This window comes from Macaca fascicularis, chromosome 19, assembly GCF_037993035.2.
Source record: "Macaca fascicularis isolate 582-1 chromosome 19, T2T-MFA8v1.1".
Classification (NCBI taxonomy): Eukaryota; Metazoa; Chordata; class Mammalia; order Primates; family Cercopithecidae; genus Macaca; species Macaca fascicularis.
Window position 1 is genome coordinate 16,758,958 of NC_088393.1, and position 22,737 is coordinate 16,781,694.

Here is a 22,737-nt window from a genome sequence, read left to right on the forward strand (position 1 = left end):
ACCTTCCCACTGCCCAGCACAAGGCATAGTCCACTGCAGGCTCTGAAAAATGCTTACTGAATGACTGACCAGATGCATGATGTGTGGGTGCCTGGATGCACAGATGGATTATGGCACGGATGCAAGTGTGCACGGATGAATGCATAAATATGGACACACAGGGACATGTCAGCATAGACGTATGGGCACAAAGATGCATGCACAGATGTGTGGATAAATACATTGCATGGGCATGTGCACACACAGATGAATGGATCATACGGATGCAGAGGGACATGGGTGCATAGATGCATGGATACAAAGATGCATGCATGGCTAGGCACAGTGGTTCACGTCTGTCATCCATCCCAGCACTTCGGGAGTCCAAGGCAGGCGGATCACCTGAGACCAGGAGTTCGAGACCAGCCTGGCCAACATGGTGAAACCCAATCTCTACTAAAAATATAAAAATTAGCTGGGCGTTATGGTGTGCACCCATGGTCCCAGCTACTCAGGAGGCTAAGACAGGAGAATCACTTGAACCAGGGAAGCGGAGGTTGCAGTGAGCCAAGATGACGCCAGTGCACTCCAGCCTGGGCAACAGCGAGACTTCATCTCGAGGAAAATAAATAAATAAATAAATAAATAAATAAATAAATAAAATAAAACATATTTATGGTTAGATAGAAGGTGTAAGTTCTTTTATTTTATTTTTTCTAAAGATACAGTCACTCTGTCACCTAGGCTGGAGTGCAGTGGTGCGATCTCAGCTCACTGCAACCTCTGCCTCCCAGGTTCAAGCGATTCTCCTGTCTCAGCTTCCCAAGTAGCTGGGACTACAGGAGCATGCCATCATGCCCAGCTAATTTTTATATTTTTAGTAGAGACGGGGTTTCACCATGTTGGCCAGGATGGTCTTGATCTCTTGATCTCATGATCCGCCCACCTCGGCCTCCCAAAGTGCTGGGATTATATGTGTGAACCACCATGCCCGGCCAGAAGGAATAAATTCTAATGTTCAATAGCACAATAGGGGAACTATAGCTAACAATAATTTATCGTATCTTTCAAAGTCTCTAGAAGAGAAGATTTGAATGTTCCCAGTACAAGGAAAGGATCAATGTTTGAGGTAATGGATATGCTAATTACCCTGCTGGGATCATTAAACACTGTGTGCATGTATCAAACCATCACGTGGACCTCACATTATAATTATTATGTATCATCAAAAATAAAAATAATAAAACATAGAATAAAGCAAACCACGGTCGACTCTTGAACAACATGGTTTGTTGAACTGTGCAAGCTCACGTATGTTCGTATTTTTCTAATCAAACGTGGATACAAAATACAGTAGTCGTGGGATGTGAAACCTGAATATACAGAGGGCCAACTTTTGTATCTGCAGGGCTGACTGCAGGACTTGAGTATGTGTACATTTTGGTGTATGATGGGGCCCTGGAACCAATCCCCCTAAGTATCCCAAGGGACAACTGTACTTTTAGTTAATAGAAACAAATTGAGGCTTTTAAAATTAATTAATTTGGCCAGGCGCGGTGGCTCACGCTTGTCATCCTAGCACTTTGGGAGGCCGAGGCAGGTGGATCACCTGAGGTCAGGAGTTCAAGACCAGCCTGGCCAACATGGTGAAACCCCATCGCTATTAAAAATACAAAAATTGGCTGGGCTTGGTGGCTCACACCTGTAATCTCAGCACTTTGGGAGGCCAAGGCGGGCAGATCACGAGGTCAGGAGATCAAGACCATCCTGGCTGACACAGTGAAACCCCATCTCTACTAAAAATATGAAACATTAGCCGGGTGTGGTGGCGGGCACCTGTAGTCCCAGCTACTCGGGAGACTGAGGCAGGAGAATGGTGTGAACCTGGGAGGCGGAGCTTGCAGTGAGCAGATATCGTGCCACTGTACTCCAGCCTAGGCGACAGAGCGAGACTCTATCTCAGTAAAATAAATAAATAAACACAAATACAAATACAAATACAAAAATTAGCCGGGCATGGTGGCTCACGCCTGTAGTCCCAGCTACTCGGAGGCTGAGGCAGCAGAATCGCTTGAACCTGGGAGACAGAGGTTGCAGTGAGCCAAGATCATGCCACTGCACTCCGGACTGGGTGACAGAGCAAGACTGTCTCACAAAAAAACAAAACCAAAAAAAATTATTTATTTATTTATTTTTAAAACAGAGTCTCACTCCTGTTGCCCTGGCTGGAGTGCCATGGCACAATCTCAGCTCATTGCAGCCTCGACTTCCCAGGCTCAGGTATGATCCTCCCACCTCAGCCTCTAGAGCAGCTGGGACTACAGTCGCACACCACCACAACTGGCTAATTTTTTTATTTTATTTTTTCAGTATGGATGGGGTTTCACCATGTTGCCCAAGCTGGCCTCAAACTCCTGGACTCAAGTAATCTGCCTGCCTCAGCCTCCCAAAGTGCTGGGATTACAGGCATGAGCCACCACACCAGCCTAAATTGAGGGTTTTTTTTTTTTTTTGAGACAGAGTCTCGCTCTGTCACTGTGGCTGGAGTGCAGTGGTGCGATCTCAGCTCACTGCAATCTCCACCTACCGGGTTCAAGTGATTCTCCTGCCTCAGCCTCCTGAGTATATGGGATTACAGGCAAACACCACCATACCTGGCTAATTTTTTTTTTTTTTTTTTTTTGAGACAGAGTCTTGCTGTGTCTCCCAGACTGGAGTGCAGTGGTGTGATCTCGGCTCACTGCAAGCTCCACCTCCCGGGTTCAAGCCATTCTCCTGCCTCAGTCTCCCGACCAGCTGGGACTACAGGTGCCCGCCACCACGCCCGGCTAATTTTTTTCTTGTATTTTTAGTAGAGACGGGGTTTCACTGTGTTAGCCAAGATGGTCTCGATCTCCTGACCTCGTGATCCACCCGCCTCGGCCTCCCAAAGTGCTGGGATTACAGGCGTGAGCCACCGCGCCCGGCCATTTTTGTATTTTTTTTAGTAGAGACAGGGTTTCACCATGTTGGCCAGGCTGTTCTCAAACTCCTGACCTCAAGTTATCCACCCACCTCGGCCTCCCAAAGTGCTGGGATTACAGGCATGAGCTACTGCACCAAGCCAAGACTTTTTTTTTAAAGAAAATGCATACATTTTTTCCTAAATTTGCAGCAGAGTTGAAAATACTTTTACCTTGAGCTTTACAAGAAGAAAAGAGTAATTAACAGTAGAAAAGAGCCAGGCATGGTGGTATGCACTTGCAGTCCCAGCTACTAGGGAGGCTGAGGTGGAGGATGGCTTCAGCCTGGCAGTTGGAGACCAGCCTGGGCAACATAGTGAGACCCCATCTCTAAAAACTCAAAAAAGAAATAAAAAAGGCGGGGTGTGGTGGCTCATGCCTGTAATCCCAGCACTTTGGGAGGCTGAGGCAGGTGAATCACGAGATCAGGAGTTCAAGACCAGTCTGGCCAACACAGTAAAACCCCATCTCTACTATAAAAACAAAAATTAGCAGGGCGTGGAGGCATGCACCTGTAATCCCAGCTACTCGGGAGGCTGAGGCATGAGAAAAGATTGAAGCGGGGTGGCAGAGGTTGCAGTGAGCCGAGATGGCGCCACTGTACTCCAGCCTAGGCGACAGAGCAAGACTCCGTCTCATAAATAAATAAATAAATAAATAAAAAGATACACACACACACTCCCACATTCAGTACAATGGAAAGGGGGAAAGCCCAGGCTGGGGAGCTTAAGATTAAGCTCTACTGGTCCCGAAGCCCCAGGCAGCAATTTCACTTCTGAGTCCACCTCCTCATCTGTGAAGTGTAAGGATTCTAGCACCCTCCCCAGGGGCTGGGTGAACACTGTAAGCCACGCCCTAGGAAGCCCTGAGCCAGCCGGGGCTGGACCCACAGAAGCGCTGATGAAGCCCCTGACGGCACAGGGAGAAAACAGAGCGAGAGCCTCGTAAGCACCGTGGGGAAAGAGAACAGTGGCGCCCACACACAGCAGGGACACCGAGTGCGGAAGAACCAAGCCCATGGCCCACTTACCCGGCCCAGGACATCAAGAGGCAGCTTTGAGTTCATGAGGACTGGCTTGACTTTGTCTCCAGAGAGCAAACCATTGATGGGCAAGAGGCTTTCAAAAATCCCATCAAATTTGGCCTTTTCTTCCACCTAGTTGGAAAGAAATAGCCCGAGTAAGTAGGAGAGCACACCTGTGTGAGTGTCCAGACCGAGCTCTGACCGAAAGCCGAGTGAAAATGGCCATGGACCCATCATCATCTTTGGCTAAAAGCACAAAATGATCTTAGAACTGTCTTGGCCCCTTCCAAAGTGAACATATGCCCTGAAGGAAATAGCATTATGGCAACCTCAGATCTGGAAGCCAAGGTCCTCAGGAGGGAAGCCCTGGCCCTGGGTCTTGCCCTTCGTCCTAGTTGCTGCCTGAGTGGGGCAGGAGTCTCCCATGTTGGGGCAGTGTCTTTGCAGGGAAACACAGATCAGTCTCACCTTCCTCCAAGGAGCCCACTTGTACCAAAAAGACAAAAGTGTGAGCAGATGTTATTGCTTGAGCAAATAATTATCAAAATCAACTTTAAATAAGTACAGGAAGCCCTCTGGTTTTTTTGTTTCTTTTCTTTTTACTTTTTCTTTTTTTTTTTTTTGAGACAAAACTCTCGCTCTGTTGCCCAGGCTGGAGTGTAGTGGCGCAGTCTCAGCTCACTGCAACCTCCGACTCCTAGGTTCAAGCAATTCTCATGCCTCAGCCTCCCGAGTAGCTGGGATCACAGGCATGCGCCACCACACCCAGCTAATTTTTGTATTTTTTGTAGAGATGGGGTTTCACCATGATGGCCGGGTTGGTCTTGAACTCCTGGCCTCAAGTGATCCGCTTGCCTCGGCCTCCCAAAGTGCTAGGATTACAGGTGTAAGCCACCAAGCCCGGCCATATACAGGAAGCCCTCCATTTCTTTTTTTTTTTTTTTTTTTTTGAGACAGAGTCTCGCTCTGCCGCCCAGGCTGGAGTGCAGTGGCGTGATCTTGGCTCACTGCAAGCTCCGCCTCCCGGGTTCATGCCATTCTCCTGCCTCAGCCTCCCGAGTAGCTGGGACTACAGGCGCCCGCCACCTCGCCCGGCTAGTTTTTTTTGTATTTTTTAGTAGAGACGGGGTTTCACCGTGTCAGCCAGGATGGTCTCGATCTCCTGACCTCGTGATCCGCCCGTCTCGGCCTCCCAAAGTGCTGGGATTACAGGCTTGAGCCACCGCGCCCGGCCGAAGCCCTCCATTTCTAATGGTAAATAAATTAATACATAAATAGGAATAGCTCTTCATGAACAAAGGGGAGGTGCGGCATTACGATGCGGAGTCGCAGTTCCTGCTGTTCTGAAAGACACAGTGCAGGCAGCCCGTAAAAGAGGCCACGAGTGAGGCAGCGGCTTCCAGTCTGTTCCGTTCTCCAAAGGAAAGGAGGTCCACAACGAGTGGGACTCAGGGAGAGCAGGCCTCTCGCAACCTGCTTGGCCACACACTGGAGCTATTGGGAGCACTAAGAAAACACCCTCAACACGTGTCCATCGACAGATGAATGCATACACAAAGCGAGGTAGATCCAGACAGTGGAACATCCCTCCACCACAAAAAGGAAGTGAGTTCTGACACACGCTACAATGTGGACAAACTCTGAGGACAGCATGCTAATTAAAATAAACCAGCCACACACAAAATACAAATACTGTATGAGGCTGGCACAGTGGCTCATGCCTGTAATCCTAGCACTTTGGGAGGCCAAGGTAGGGGGATCACTTGAGCCCAGGAGTTTGAGACTGACCTGGGCAGCATGGTGAGACTCCATCTCTAAAAATAAAAAACAAAAACAAAAACAAAACTAGGCCAGGCGCAGTGGCTCACGCTTGTAATCCCAGCACTCTGGAAGGCCAAGGTGGGCAGATCACTTGAGGTCAGGAGTTCAAGACCAGCCTGGCCAACATGGTGAAATTCCACCCCTACTAAAAATACAAAAATTAGCTATGCATGGTGGCACGTGCCTGTAGTACCAGCTACTCAGGAGGCTGAGGCAGGAGAATCACCTGAACCGGGGGGCGGAGATTACAGTGAGCTGAGATCGCACCACTGCACTCCAGCCTGGGCAACAGAGTAAGACTCCATCTCAAAAATAACAAAAAACAAATACCGCATGATGCCACTCATAGGAGGTCCCCTCCTCCCTAGGCATATCCATGGAGACAGAAAGCAGAATGATGGGTGCCAGGGGTTGAGGGAGTGGAAGGTTCAGGTATAGAGTTTCAGTCTGGGAGGATGAGAAGGTTCTGGAGATGGATGGTGGTGAAGGCTGTACAACGTGAATATATTTAACATTCCTGAACTGTACACTCAGAAATGGTTAAGATGGTAAATGTTATGTGATGTGTCTTTCAGCCACAATAAAAACCTTTTAATTTTTAAAAGAGAAAAACCAAGACAGTGCCCTCAGTCAGAGATGAGATCACCGGCAGACACCGCATGCTCTCATGGCTGTTGGTGCTAAGAAGCTGAGCGCTGCAGGTCTGTCTCGGGGGCCTGAGATCCTCTCCCGGCCATCAGACTTGCTGACTCAGTGCCTTCAGAAGCCCAGGAATGTTCACAACGGAAACAAACACTTGGCACTTCGGGCTTGTTCTTTCTGACTGTGGCTGTGAATGGAATGCACAATCTTTCTTGACCATAATCCACCCCAATTACAGCGCCTGGTCCTGCACTCCCTGACTCCTCTCTGCAAGGTCCCCAGGCCCCTCAGTCCCAGCTCTTCTAATGAGGCCTGGACATAACCCCTGCTGGAAAAGAGCCATCACATTTTAAATAATAAGATCTCTTGGCAGTGTTTCCCATGACAAAGTAGCTCTGTTTCAAAGTCCACACAATGCGCTGGATGACAAGGAGAAACCCTTCACCACAGTGACTGCCACTGGCAAAGTGCTCGATGACAGAGGTGACTGCATGACTCCTTGGTCACATGACACATCTTCATGTCCTCTCCCTGCACAGATGCCCCCTACCCAACCCATGACCTCTCCAAGAAGGGAACAAACCAACCGTGTAAACATGGGACACAAGTACTTGGGACCTTTGCTTGATAGCAAGTGTTATTCATGTCAGGATTTAAGCCACACAAACGTGAGGAAATGTGACAGTCTGAAAGTGAAGGGAAGGTGAGGAAGCCTCACGTTATCTGGAGGGACCACGCTCATTTCCTTTAGAAGGAATTCTGTACTTAGAAGACAGCCCTCATTTTTTTTTGTCTTTCTGGAAGCAGTAGCATATCTTTCCAGCCACAACATCCTCTGTTTTAAAAATAACACTTCAAGTGCTGAGAGAGGCTGTTCACAAAGCAATCAGAACATCAGGGAGGAAAGAATAGTAACATGCAAAGTGGCTGGAAAGAAGCGAGAAAGCAAGGAACACATTTGGGGGTCCACGTGCTTGCAAGCTCTCACCGTTTCCTCTTCTATTCTGAATAACCAACACAAGCAGCAAAAACCACAGAATGTAACCTAAAGATGCAAGATTTAAACTGCAGTCCTTTAATAATCCAATTCCTGACACTTAGTTGAACCGACAGGCAACTCCCAATTCCAGTGAAGGGCCATAGCCTTTGTAAAAGGTGTTCAGAAGAGGCGTTTCATCCGAGTGCTGTGGACATTCATACTGAGACAGAAGAGCTGACACAATCATCCTATAAAATGTTCTGAACAACATCAAACTAGAACAATTCCAGAACAATTCTAGAACAACTGCTGGAACAATTCGATCTGAAGGAGAGCCAAGGAGGGACCTATTCCCGTTCACTTACCCTCACAGCCCAGTGGGCCTCTGCAGAGGGCGGTGTGACCATCAGAGGGCTGCTGGTGTCGTGCTGAGAAGAGAGAGAAACATTCCTTTGTGGCTGGCACAGAATTAAATCATAGGTGGGTGGGTTTGCTGAAAAGGATACACGTTTCAAAGTGCTTTCAAAAAAGGGAAGACTTCAAAAAGTTAAACACAGAATCATCACATGACCCAGCAATTCCACTCCTATGTATTGACTCAAATGAATTAAAAACGGTTGTCCAAACAAATCCTTGTACATGAATGCTCGCAGCAGCACTATTCACAACAGTCAAAAAGGTGGAAATAACCCACATGTCCACAGAGAGATGAGTGGATAAAGATGTGGTCCATCCACTAAATGGAATATGGAAACACTGATCCATTCTACAACATGGATGAGCCCTGAAAACACGATGCTGAGAGAGAGAGAGGCCAGACACAAAAGACCATGTTAGAGAATTCCATTGACATGAAATGTCCAGAACAGGCAAGTCCATTGACAGAAATAAAATTAGTGGTTGCCAGCGACTGGGAGGGAGAGACAAGGAGTGATTACTTAATGTGGATGGGGTCTTCTTGTGGGGGGATGAAAATGTTCTGGAGCTAGACAGAGGCAATGACTGCACAACGCTGTAAATGTACTAATGCCACTGAAGAGTTCACTTTAAAATTATTAATTTTCTATTATGTGAATTTCACCACAATAAAAGGGGAAGGCTAGAGAAAACATGGAGATATACACGCAAATATACACATGCACATACACACGCACACACATCTGGTATTAGAAGAATGTGAACTTGAAGGACTTCGGACACTCACAAATTTAGGTGGCGGCATGCTCAAATTCAGATTGCTCAAGGTAACTTCATGGCCACTCTGTGCACAGGCCACCAGTCTCAGTGCAACATAGAAACCCTGCAAGTCCAAAGAAAGGGAAGGAGTAAACAGCACATTGCCAGTGAGGGTAGGGGGAGCTGTCTCTAACAGTAGGCTTCAGGGGAAGAGGACGTCCACTTCAACAATGAAGACTGTCCATGCAAAAACCCCTGGTGTTGGGCTGAACTGGACTCACCTTGGGGACATCGCTTAAATGAATACACTAAAATGGACTTGTCCTGGCTGGGTGTGGTGGCTCATGTCTGTAATCCTAGCACTTCGGGAGGCCAAGGCAGGTGGATCACCTGAGGTCAGGAGTTCAACACCAGCCTGGCCAACATGGCGAAACCTCATCTCTACTAAGAATACAAAAATCAGCCAGGCATGGTGGCAGGTGCCTGAAATCCCAGCTATTTGGGAGGCTGAGGCAGGAGAATCCCTTGAACTCAGGCAGTGGAGGCTGCAGTGAGCCAAGATCACACCACTTCACTCCAGGCTGGGCAAAAAAGAGCAAAATTCCGTCTCAAAATAAATAAATAAAATAAAACAAAATGGACTTATGTTCCACTGCATCTCAAAATCTGTAAAATTCCAGATGCAAGCATTTTCCAAAACCTATAAGCTCCCAACATTTAGGAAGTGTTAGGTTGTATAAGGCAACAAAGTTAACATGGTTAAGGTGATGAATGATGGACCAAATATGTGCCAAATCTGTGTGTGTTTGTTTTAGAGATGGGGTCTCACTCTGTCACCCAGAGTGCAGTGGCACAATCACAGCTCACTGTAACCTCAAACTCCTGGGCTCAAGCGATCCTCCTGCCTCAGTCTCCTGAGTAGCAGGGACCACAGGTGTGCACCACTATGCCCAGCTAAGTTTTTATTTATTTTTTTAGAGGTGGGATCTCACTACATTGCCCAGGCTGATCTCAAACTCCTGTCCTCCTGCCTTAGTTTCCTGAGTAGTTAGGATGAGAGGTATGAGCCACTGCACCTGGCTAGGTGTTGAATTTTTTAAAAAGCAGTCTGAAATATACACGGTTGGTCAGAAACTCATATCTGTGGTTCACCACGATCCCCTCAGCCTCACTAAACGGAACATCCCCTGCCCATCCCCAGCGGCCTGACATGGACCCCACCTTGACACCAGAAGAAAGAAGTTGAACTAGGCTGTCAGATGCCTCCCCTCCTAACCCAGGACCCACCACACACAGGCTCAGTGGACTTGTGAGGCATCACCTAGCTTCAAGAGTGTTTTGTGTTTTTTTTTTTTTTAATTAACTGGCCTAAGAACATGGATACTTTTAAAGCTATAAATATTGTTAACAGTTTTAAAAGTGTCTTCCAAGAGATAAGTGCTAGGATCGGCCTTTCTCAGCCTGCTGTCCTCAGAAGCTCTTGTAGAGTGTGGAGGATCATAAGAGGGTGTTGAGAAAAGGGGACCTTTCATTCCTGCAAGATCTGAGAAAAGAGAAAAATTAATAAATAAATAGCAAACAAAAGGGGATTAAGCAAGTTTAGGGGAGGCTGGGCACAGTGGCTCACGCCTGTAATCCCAGCACTTTGGGAGGCCGAGGTGGGTGGATCACGAGGTCAGGAGATCGAGACCATCCTGGCTAACACAGTGAAACCCCGTCTCTACTAAAAATACAAAAAAAAAAAAAAAAATTAGCTGGGCATAGGGGCAGACGCCTGTAGTCCCAGCTATTCGGGAGGCTGAGGCAGTAGAATGGCATGAACCCAGGAGGCAGAGCTTGCAGTGAGCTAAGATTGGACCACGGTACTCCAGCCTGGGCGACAGAGCGACAATCCATCTCAAAAAAAAAAAAAAAGTAGGCCGGGCGCGGTGGCTCAAGCCTGTAATCCCAGCACTTTGGGAGGCCGAGGCGGGCAGATCACAAGGTCAGGAGATCGAGACCACAGTGAAACCCCGTCTCTACTAAAAATACAAAAAATTAGCCGGGCGCGGTGGCGGGCGCCTGTAGTCCCAGCTACTCAGGAGGCTGAGGCAGGAGAATGGTGGGAACCCGGGAGGCAGAGCTTGCAGTGAGCCGAGATCGCGCCACTGCACTCCAGCCTGGGCAACAGCGTGAGACTCCGTCTCAAAAAAAAAAAAAAAAAAAAAAGTAAATTTAGGAGAACTGCATTAAGTCAAGTCAAATTTCTTTTCTACAGGAATTCTCAGAAACTTTAACATGCAGACATGAGGCTGGGCACAGCGGCTCACGCCTGTAATCCCAGCACTTAGGGAAGCCAAGATGGGAGGATTGCTTGGGCACAGGAGTTTGAGACCAACCTGGGCAAAATAGCGAGACCTTATCTCTACAAAAAATAATAAAAATTAGCCAGGTGTGGCAGTATGTGCCTGTGGCCTCAGGTACATGGGAGACTGAGGCAGATGATCACTTGAACCCAGAAGGTTGAGGCTGCAGTAAGCCATGATCGCACCACTGCACTCCAGCCTGGGCAAGAGTGAGGCTCAAAAAATAAAAAATAAAAATAAATTAAAAAAATAAAAAAACACATGCAGATGTGCACCATGAACCTAAGAAGGGAGGTACAAGTGAAGGGGCTTCCTGACAGACTAGCTCACAAGTCATGGCACAGCACAAACAAGGTCCCTTCCAACAAAACGGCCATCTATGACCACTTAAAATCACAGGCTAAGTATTCCTCATCCCAAATACTTGGGATCAGGAGAGTTTCAGATTTCAGATTTTTTTTTTTTTTTCCTCAGATGGAGTTTTCGCTCTGGAGACTGAGGCACGAGAATCTTGTGAATCCAGTGGGCAGAGGCTGCAGTGAGCCAAGATCATGTCACTACACTCCAGCCTGGGCAAGAGTGAGACTCTGTCTCAAAAAAAAAAAAAAAACTCTGATTAAGGCCTTTAGGCAAAGTTACACTTTGTTACATTAATAACACCAATGTGGCTGGGAGTGGTGGCTCATGCTCATAATCCCAGTCCTTTGGGAGGCCGAGGTGGGCGGATCACTTGAGGTCAGGAGTTTAAGACCAGCCTAGCCTGGCCAACATGGTGAAACCCCATCTCTACCAAAAATACAAAAATTAGCCAGGCATGATGGTGCTCACCTGTAATCCCAGCTATTCCAGAGGCTGAGGCTGGGGAATTGCTTGATCCTGGGAGGTGGAGGTTGCAGTGAGCCGAGATTGCACTACTGCACTCCAGCCTGGGTGACAGAGTGAGACTCCATGTCAAAAAAATAAAAAATAAAAAATAAAAAATAACACCAATGTTACTTTCTGGCTCTGATCACTGTGCTGTGATTATTTAAGAGGCCATCACTAGGGAGAGCTGGCAAAAGATACACAGTAACCCTCCAAGCTATTTGTGCAACTTCCACGAGAGACTGGTCCAAAATAAAAAGTCTGGACAACACTTTAATCACATGTAAGGTTACAAAACATTAAAAGAAAAATAAATAAATAAATAAAAATAAAAGATACACTAGCCATGAAAGATGGCTCCCAGTGTTTAAAAGACCTTTGTTTCAAATGAAAGCTTCAGGTGTTAAGTTTTTTTTTTTTTTTTTTTTTGAGACGGAGTCTCGCTCTGTCGCCCAGGCTGGAGTGCTGTGGCCGGATCTCAGCTCACTGCAAGCTCCGCCTCCCGGGTTCCCGCCATTCTCCTGCCTCAGCCTCCGGAGTAGCTGGGACTACAGGCGCCCGCCATCTCGCCCGGCTAGTTTTTTGTATTTTTTTTTTAGTAGAGACGGGGTTTCACCGTGTTAGCCAGGATGGTCTCGATCTCCTGACCTCGTGATCCGCCCGTCTCGGCCTCCCAAAGTGCTGGGATTACAGGCTTGAGCCACCGTGCCCGGCCCAGGTGTTAAGTTTGACAGCTGTGCTCATGCCTAGTAATACTTGACAGTGGAGGAATGTGGAAGGAGCCGTGGAGGTCACCCAGCCTGGGGGCTCTGCCCAGCCCCTCCACTTGCTCTGTGTACATGTGTATATACCTGTTTGTCCAAGAACCCTTTACCTTCTGGGTCAGCCAAGTCCCATATCTGTGGAAACACAAAAATGCTCATAAGCATGACTGCTGATCACTGTGCATGTGTTAACAAAAACCAGAGCTGCCAACACCCCACCACCGGCCTTGTGGGGCAGGAGTGACTGTCCCCAGGTTGTTCTGCAGATGAAGAGGCCAATTCAGATCAGCTGAATGATCTGCCCAGGGGCACACAGTCAGTCAGCAGCAGGGCCCAGAGGACATCCAGGTGCACTCAGCTCCCAAGCCAATGGTGTTTGTGACACCCTTCTTCCACCAACAAAAGTCCACAAGTGGCCAACCGCGATGGCTCACACCTGTAATCCCAGTACTTTGGGAGGCTGAGGTGGGCACATCACCTGAGGTCAGGAGTTTGAGACCAGCCTGGTCAACATAGTGAAACTCCATCTCTACTAAAAATACAAAAAATTAGCCGGGTGTGGTGGTGTGCACCTGTAATCCCAGCTACTCGAGAGGCTGAGGCAGGAGAATCACTTGAACCCGGGAGGAGGAGGTTGCAGTGAGCCAAGATCGCACCACTGCACTCCAGCCTGGGCAATAAGAGCAAAACTCTGTCTCAAAAAAAAAAAAAAAAAAAAAAGTCCACAAGCTATCAAGACCCCAAAAGTACTCGGGTTTCTTGTCGGCTACCAAAGTAGTTGTGGGGGCTGCCACCTGGGCGTTTGGATCCACCACCTGCAGTCTGAGAGGTCTGCAGTGACCAGGCCACTCCCCAGGAGGCCCAGCCCCACGCAAGGAGGCCAGCACAGGCTGGCCCTGACCTGCGGGGGTAGCTGTGAGGGCAGCCACAGAAGAGAAATCACTATTCATCTTCACATACCTTCCCAAGGATAATGTCCGAGAGGCCAGACTTCTTTAGAAAAAGCGCAGCTTCACTCGCCCCCACCCTCCCTGTGTATGCTGGATCGACCTGAGATGGGAGAGCAAGAGGCAAAATAACTTTTCAGCAAATGCAGCAGCAGGTGAAACAGCACCCGCCACGCTGACTATCCGCTGACAACGAACAGAAAAGGACAAAAAGCCGCTCAGCCGGGCTTCTATTCCGTACTGTGCTTTCAGCTCAGGCATGCTCTAGTTCCATCTGAAAAGACATCAGCTAAACTCACCTGCTTGTAATAAGATTCATACAACGAATTTCCAGTGGGAATCTGTAAATGAAACCACAGATATTGGTCAAAAGTGAACGCATCCCCTTGGGGAAAAAAAGGGTTGACCCCTCAATTTTGTCATGACCGAAATAGATGATGATAGTTAAGAGTCAAAATGTATGCACTTTATACATCCTTTGAACACAGAATTCAGTTTACCTTCAGACACAGATATTATTATGCTTACCCGATTTAGAAAAAGTAAGCTTAATGTTCTTGAATAAATCCTAATTCTAGGGCAAACAATCCAGTCACTCAGGAAACAGCAGCAGCAGCCCAGTGTCAATTTCCATTCCTGAGCAAAGGGATTTCAGCTCCTGGAGAGCTCAGAGGGAAAAGACACTCTATCCTCTGAGATTGTTCTTTGGCTCCGGAATCAGAAAAGAAGTTTCCACATGTCATCATGAATCACCGGGCCCGCAAGCTTTCGACCGGTTTCCCTAGCCTGGGTCTGGTTCTCTCACCCATCCCATCCATCCTCCTCCAGCTACCTGAATGCTCAAAGATGCGCACTGACCAGCCCGTGCCCGGAGAGTGCTGGCCAGTGACTGTTCCCACCACGGCAGGAAGGAAGTGCGGTGTCCTCAGCTTGGCACTGAAGATATTCCACTTCCCAACACCTCAGAGCCACAAGACATCGCTGTTCAGATCTAGGGTCATGGAGCTAATCGGGGCCACCAGAGGCCACACCTGGATCCAGCCTGGCTGGCGGCCAAGTCCAGACACTTCCCACCATATCCTGACCTCTGCCAGAGGTCTCCCAGGGGAGAGAAGGGACACCCAGGGGAGTGTGCCAACCTGGTGGGGAATTATGCAGCCCCTGAAATGCTGGCTGTAAAAGTTTACGTGTGTTGGTATTACAAACCTGCCGCTGATGTAATAAGCGATAAAAGTGAAGAATGCACAATGACGCCTAATTATACAGAATGGGTGTGTAAACAGCTAAAGAGAATAGCCGGGCGCGGTGGCTCAAGCCTGTAATCCCAGCACTTTGGGAGGCCGAGACGGGTGGATCACGAGGTCAGGAGATCGAGACCATCCTGGCTAACACGGTGAAACCCCGTCTCTACTAAAAAATACAAAAAAACTAGCCGGGCGTGGTGGCGGGCGCCTGTAGTCCCAGCTACTCAGGAGGCTGAGGCAGGCGAATGGCGTGAACCCGGGAGGCGGAGCTTGCAGTGAGCTGAGATCCGGCCACTGCACTCCAGCCTGGGTGACAGAGCAAGACTCCGTCTCAAAAAAAAAAAAAAAAAGAGAATAGAACTGGGCAGGGAAAAGAGGACTGTCTCGGGGGCAGGATTACAGTATTTATCCAACAAATTCTCAGACTGCTGTTGTACGATTTCTCACGACGAATAAAACCAGGGGGACGTAGGCTCCTTTCAGTTATGGTCATTGGATTTGAACCAATATGCACCCACCACTTGCATATTGTTGTGCTACAAAAGGTCACTTCAAGCTAAAAATAATGCCCGGGCCGGGCGCGGTGGCTCACACCTGTAATCGCAGCACTTTGGGAGGCCGAGGCAGGCAGATCACCTGAGGTCAGGAGTTTGAGACCTGGCCAACATGACAGAGTGAGACCCCATCTCTACAACAAATACAAAAATTAGCCAGGCGTGGTGGCGTGTGCCTGTAATTCCAGCTACTTGGGAGGCTGAGGCAGGAGAATCGCTTGAACCCAGAAGGCTGAGGTTGCAGTGAGCCAAGATCTTACCACTGCACTCCAGCCTGGGTGACAAGAGGGAAACTCTGTGTCAAAAATAAAAATAAAAATAATAATAATGCCCAGATTACGGTCAGCTTCTCTGGGGGACGCCAACACCTGTGAATGTATACAGAAGTAAAAGTTGTAATCCCAAACAGCACTTTGGGAGGCCAAGGCAGGCAGATCACGAGGTCAGGAGTTCAAGACCAGTCTGGCCAACATAGTGAAACCCCATCTCTACTAAAAATACAAAAAATTAGCCAGGTGTGGTGATGTGCATCTGTAATCCCAGCTACTCAGGAGGCTGAGACAGGCGAATCGCATTAATCCGGGAGGCAGAGATTGCAGTGAGCCAAGATTGCGCCACTGCACTCCAGCCTGGGCGACAGTGTGAGACTCTGTCTCAAAAAAAAAAAAAGAAGAAGTGAAAGTACAGAGAAAACTACCACGACAAAATGAAAATAGAAGGAAAATAGCATAAAGATCTGAAGGGGGAGAGGAAAAAGTCAAAACAAAAAGAAAAAGAGGAAAAGAAAGGGGGAAACACTGAAAAGGCAGAAAAAACTAGAATAAAATGAAAAAGCAAGAAAAGCCAGAGATTTAGGAGCCACCATTTTTAAAACAAAGACCGAAGACATCATGGAAAAGACTTAGGAGGTAAGCGTATAGCAACAGCAGCCCCCGGATGGCTGCCTGCCTCGCACTTGGAAGCAGTGACACCATCCCTGGTGGAGTGGTACGGGAAAGACCTGGAGTGGCCGTCACCCTTAATATCTTACAACCTCATTAGATGACAGTGTCCAACCATCACACCTGTGTCACCTCCTGGGTTCAAAATATGTCAGCTTATTTCCAAAATATGTCTCCCCAGAGGAAGAAGACCCACAGAAAGGAGGCCAAGGCAGGCAGGCTGTTTGTCACCTGTCAGTAAAGGTGACAGTGGTCAGGTCTAGGCAGCAAACAGCACATCGCCTGCCATGGGTTCACAGATTCCAGAGGCCCTCACTTTAGATGACAAAGGTGCCCTTCCTGCCAACGATCAGAGAGGTCCGGATCTGAAGCACATTTTCAGTCGAGTTTTTTTTTTTTTTTTTTTTTTTGGAGACAGGGTCTTGCTCTGTCACCCAAGCTAGAGAGCAGTGGCGCAATCTCAGCTCATTACAATCTCTGTCTCCTGGATTCAAGCCATTCTCCTGCCTCAGCCTCCTGGGTAGCTGGGACAACAGGCATGCGCCACCATGCCCAGTTAATTTTTGTATTTTTAGTAGAGGCGAGGTTTCACCATATTGGCCAGGCTGGTCTCGAACTCCTGACTTCAGGTGATCCGCCTGCTTTGGCCTGCCAAAGTGTTGGGATTACGGGTGTGAGCCACCGTGCCCGGCCCCAGGCGAGTTTTTTAACAATCTCATGGGAAGCAAGGGAAAGAGGTTTCCAAGCTACTGTGATTCCAGTGGGAAAAAAAAGAGTTCCAGTCTTTGAGGCACGCAGGGTTATTAAATATCTGCTCCACTTCCCAGGTGCTAATGAGCAACAAGATCCGCAAACACGAGAAACAAGGCCCAGACTAATCCAGAAGAGCCGCTGAAGGATACAGCCCAGAGCTCCAGCCTCTGCCCAGAGCTCCATCCATGCTAAGGGCCCATCCGGCTCGAATACTTGATGACCACTGGGTGTCACTCTCAAAAGACCTACAGCTGAGGGAAAGCCCAGGGAGTATGGCTCAACCACTGCTCATCACTACGCAAGTCCATCTGGGTAACCTGGAACAATGACAGCGGTCAGAGGTTTTGATCTAATTACACATACGTCAGGTACTGCAAAAGCAGAAGGGGGAAGAAAGAAGGGAAAGCACCAGGCCTCAACTGCCACTTCCTCTTATGCCAGGCTTCTTCCCGGGAACGATAGAGTCACACCTGCACACTGCCCTGATATGTCATTGCGGCAGAACTGAAGACACGTTGCTAATGACACGAATCCCCAGCCCCAGGGAGTCTGTCACTGGCCCCTTGTGCAGAGACCTCTTGGCCCCCAAAAGGAAGACCCACAGCTACTGGGAAAGAGCCCTCTGCATGCTGAGAGCAGCCTCTGGAGCTGCTCACCCATGTCTGACCCCAAAGTGAGCCTGGGGCCAAGCCCGAGGCAAAGGCAGAGAGGGGGCGCGCCAGGGGACGAGGCCTGCAGCGTAAGAGGCCGCAGGTGGTACCGGGGTGGCTGCAGGAATGGAAGGAAGTGCAGCAGAGCTGACCCGATGGTGTTCTCCTGCTCCAGCCCACTGTGCGGAGAAGACGCCATCTTCGCCTCTGCAGCGTGTGAATTATTGATGAGGTTCAATGTAGCCTTCAGCTCGATCTTCCAGTTGCTCTTCCTGTCTTAAAATGCTGAGACAACATGCAAAGTTCCTGTGACCTCCTCACTTATTCTCCAGCCCAGAAACAATTTACAAGTGGGATGACAGGGAGAGGGGCACATGGAGAAGGACAAGTTCACATCCTTCTGCTCTGAAGGCTTTAAAACACCACAATTTACACAAGTGCCTGTACCTGTAACCCAGGACAGCAGCTGAGATGGAGAAACCCCGCAGAACCACCTTGGAGGAGAAACTGTCTCAGGATTGTGTTCTAATGACTCCTTAGCAGAGTTCACCCAACTCTGATCCCTGCACGTGGCCAAGGGCAGGACGCCTCCTACATCATCATGCCTGGTTGCCTCCTGCTGGAACTGTCACTCTCACTCTGCTAGCAAAGTACACACTCTCGTGCAAAACAAACCAATGATCGTCAGCCTTGGTTCAAAATGGCTTTTGGAAAGCAATCCATTTTCACTGTAAAATGTTCAGAGAAGTACCTATAATCCTTTGTTTCATATCCAGTACCTCTCATCCTCCCAACAACGCTAAAGGGCAGGTAATATTACTAGTCCCAGTTGACAGGTGGGGAAACTAAGTTTGCCCTGCTCAGGACCACAACAGCCAATGAGCAATAGTCAGCGAAGCACCCAGGATGGGTGGTCCTGGAGTCTGACCCTCACCTACTGTGCACCCTGTAATGACAGCCCAAGTGTCACAGGGCTGGGCACCGGGCCACAGGACAGCCTCATGCATATGCTGGCCTGGGAAAATGCATGTCCGTGATGACGTGCTGGAGCATTTTATTAAACAGAAGAGGTCAAAAGCCAACACTCGATTTGAGCATATAAATGGACTTGAAAGCCAGTGTTTTCAATGACCTGCCATTTCCCCAGGAAAGCTGAGACCCCATAATGGTTGTGTTGTTCAATGCCACTGCCAAGTTTTGCAGGAAGTTAGGCACATAACACCGAAACACATCTCAGTCTGAGTTCCTACTTAGAAGAATCCACAGATGCAAAAACATAGCCCAGAGTAGAGCTTGCTTGATAATCCTTCCACTTCTGCCTTCCCCTTAGAGGCCCCCACAGGCCTTGCACAACCATCACCCCACGTGAGCCCAGCCCTCCCGGCAGGCCAGCCCACATTCTGTGGGTGAGGTAACCTGGCTCAGTCATGTGGCAAGCACGTGGCAGAACTGGGACTTGACTCAAAGCATTCAAAAGGCATCAGGGAAACGCTGGGGCATGTCTAATCTTCCTGGACTGGACGGACAGCTCTCTCCAACTGCTCCATCGGAGGTTTCTACACCAGAGCTAAGGTAAATGTTACCAAGAGAAGGAGAAGACTTGGCAAGTGAAAAGAGTGCTTTTCCAAATCACAAGGAAAAGACATCTCAATTAAAAATGAGCAAAGAGAAAAGAAAGGCAATTCAGAAAGAGATGCAGCAAAGTTAGAAAGAAAATGTGCCATCTCGCTAGTAATTTAAGTATTACAGGGCCAGGCACGGTGGCTCACACCTATAATCCCAGCACTTAGGGAGGCCGAGACGGATGGATCACCTGAGGTCAGGAGTTCAAGACCAGCCTGGCCAACATGATGAAACCCTGTTTCTACTAAAAATACAAAAATTAGCCAGGCATGGCAGCAGATGCCTGTAATCCCAGCTACTCAGGAAGCTGAGGCAGGAAAATCACTTGAACCTGGGAGGCGGAGGCTGCAGTGAGCCATGATCACGCCACTGCACTCTAGCCTAAGCGACAGAGCGAGACTCCATCTTCAAAAAAAAAAAGGGGCAGAGAAGCTAAAACAATTCTGAAAAAGAGTAATAAAGTGGAAGGAGTCAGTCTACCTGATTTCAAGACTGACTCTATAGCTAGAGTAGTTAAGACAGTGGAGTGTTGGCAGGGGGCAGGCACAGGCAGTAATGCACAGGACAGAATGGAGAATCTGAGAAACAGACACACACAGATATGCCCAGTGGATTTTTTGACAAAGGTGCAAAAGTATTTCAGGAGGAAGGACAGCCTTTCCATAAAGGGCACTGGAGCAATCGGCATCCATAGGAAAAATATGGGCCTCGAACTAAAAGTCTTATGCCTCGCACAAAATGTAACTCAAAATGGATCATGAGTCGGGCGCGGTGGCTCACGCCTGTAATTCCAGAACTTTGGGAGGCCAAGGCAGGCGGATCATGAGGTCAGGAGATCGAGACCCTCTTGACTAACACGGTGAAACCCCGTCTCTACTAAAAATACAAAAAATTAGCCGGGCGTGGTGGCGGGTGCCTGTAGTCCCAGCTACTCAGGAGGCTGAGGCAGGAGAATGGCGTGAACCCGGGAGGCGGAGCTTGCAGTGAGCCGAGATCACACCACTGCACTCCAGTCTGGGCGACAGAGCGAAACTCTGGCTCAAAAAAAAAAAAGGATCATGAATTCAAATGTAAAACATAATCCTCAGGATCTAGGGCAAGGCAAAGAGCTCTTAGACTTGACACCAAAAGCCTGATTCATAAAAGGAAAGATTGGCAGACAAACTTTATGTTTGCACTGTGAAAGAGCCAGGTAAGGCCTGGCGTGGTGGCTCATGCCTATAATCCCAGCACTTTGGGAGGCCGAGGCAGGAGGATCACCAGAGGTCGGGAGTTCAAGACCAGTCTGACCTACACGGAGAAACCCCGTCTCTACTAAAAATGTAAAATTAGCCGGGCATGGTGGCGCATGCCTGTAATCCCAGCTACTCGGGAGGCTGAGGCAGGAGAATCGCTTGAACCCAGGAGGCAGAGGTTGAGGTGAGCCGAGATCGTGCCATCGCACTCCAGCCTGGGCAACAAGAGCAAAACTCCGTATTTAAAAAAAAAAAAAAGGTTAAAAAAAAAAAAAAGGTTAAAAAAAAAGAAAAGGTCAGGCGCGGTGGCTCACACTGTAATCCCAGCACTTTGGGAGGCTGAGGTGGGTGGATCGCCTGAGGTTAGGAGTTCAAGACCAGCCTGGCCGACATGGCAAAACCCCATCTCTACTAAAAATACGAAAAAAATTAGCTGGGCATAGTAGTGTGCACCTGTAACCCCAGCTACCCAGGAGGCTGAGCCAGGAGAATTGCTTGAACCCAGGGGGCAGAGGCTGCAGTGAGCTGAGATTGTGCCACTGTACTCTAGCCTGGGTGACAGGGCAAGGGCAAGACTCCATCTCAAAAAAAAAAAAAAAAAAAAAACCCAGAAAAAGGCAAGCTACAGACTAGAAAGAAAGGTTTGCAAAGCACATGTCCAACATAGGACTACTATCTAAAATACATACTACAGAGTTCTCAAATTCAACAGCACCAAAAAGGAAACAATCAAATTAGAACATGGGCAAGCCTGGAGTCCCAGCACTTCGGGAGGCCAAAGCAGGAGGACTGCTTGAGCCCAGGAGTTCAAGACCAGCCTGGGCAACATAGTAAGACCCCATCTCTACATGAAATTTAAAAACTAGCCATGTGTGGTGGTGCACACCTGTAGTCCCAGCTACTCAGGAGACTGAAGCAGGAGGACTGCTTGAGCCTAGGAGTTGAAGACCAGCCTGGGCAACATAACAAGATCTGATTTCTAATAAAATTAAAAAAAAAAAAAAAAAGAAGAAAAAAAGAACATGGGCAAAAGATCTGAAGGCAAAAAGATATTTCACCAAAGAGGAAATATAGCAGATGGCAAATAAACATATGAAAATATGTTCAACATCATTAGCCAATAGGAGAATGCAAATTAAAACCACAGTAAGATGCCACTGCACGCCTCTCAGAGTGGCTAAAAATAACAAATAGTGACAACATCAAATGCTGGTGAGGATGCAGAGACACTGGGCCACTCATACACTGCTGATGGGAAGGTAAAAAGGTACGGCAACTCTGGAAACAGATTGGCAGTTTCTTAAAAAAGCAACAACAAAAAAAAACTAAACTAAACACGAAACTACATGACCCAGCAACTGTCCTGGGCGTTTACCCGAGAGAAACGAAGAGTGATGCTCAACTACATCCTGTATGCAGTCTTGGCCACAGCTTTATATGTCACTGCTCCAAACTGGTAACACCCTGAACATCCTCCAATAAGTGAGTGGTTCAGCAAACTGTGGTCTAAGCACACCATGGAATACTACTCAGCAATGAAAACGAATGAACGGCTGACACACATGCAATAATCTGGATTTATTTCCAGAGAATTATGCTGAATGACAAAGGTCAACCCTCAAAGGTTACATACTGAATAATTCCATTAGATAACATCATTAAAATACAAAATTGTAAAAATGAACAGAGTGGTGGTTGCTGGGGATAAGGAAGAGATGGGCAGGGAGGGAAGTGGGTGTGGCTATCAAAGGGCAACAGGAGGTACGTGTTCTGTCTCTGGCTATCAACAAGATCCTATCTCTACAAAAAATGAAAAATAATAATAGGCCGGGCGCGGTGGCTCAAGCCTGTAATCCCAGCACTTTGGGAGGCCGAGACGGGTGGATCACGAGGTCAGGAGATCGAGACCATCCTGGCTAACACGGTGAAACCCCGTCTCTACTAAAAAATACAAAAAACTAGCCAGGCGAGGTGGCGGGTGCCTGTAATCCCAGCTACTCGGGAGGCTGAGGCAGGAGAATGGCGTAAACCCGGGAGGCGGAGCTTGCAGTGAGCTGAGATCCGGCCACTGCACTCCAGTCTGGGCACAGAGCGAGACTCCGTCTCAAAAAAAAAAAAAAAAAGAAAAGAAAAATAATAATAATAATAATCACGCATGCTGGCACATGCCTGTTGTTCCAGCTACTCAGGAGGC

The 22,737-nt window shown here is 48.2% G+C and overlaps 1 protein-coding gene across 50 annotated transcripts in view; it reads right to left on the bottom strand.

Moving 5' to 3' along the window:
* The window catches only part of EPS15L1 (epidermal growth factor receptor pathway substrate 15 like 1), a 119,883-nt gene that overhangs the window by 76,851 nt on the left and 20,295 nt on the right, over positions 1–22,737 (bottom strand). For 19 of the 50 annotated variants that reach the window (XR_010583155.2, XR_012428517.1, XM_074026275.1 and 16 more), the window contains exons 2-7: positions 13,843–13,884; positions 13,557–13,646; positions 12,684–12,731; positions 8,652–8,747; positions 7,813–7,875; positions 4,012–4,137 (exon numbers count right to left, since the gene is read on the bottom strand). Coding sequence is in view for 46 of the 50 variants with exons in the window: in XM_074026275.1 (XP_073882376.1) it covers positions 4,012–4,137; positions 7,813–7,875; positions 8,652–8,747; positions 12,684–12,731; positions 13,557–13,646; positions 13,843–13,884 (465 nt within the window). In the remaining 4 variants the exon portion in view is untranslated. The remainder of the gene's footprint in view (positions 1–4,011; positions 4,138–7,812; positions 7,876–8,651; positions 8,748–12,683; positions 12,732–13,556; positions 13,647–13,842; positions 13,885–22,737) is intronic. The other 31 variants (XR_012428518.1, XM_074026271.1, XM_074026272.1 and 28 more) reach the window with 6 other exon arrangements.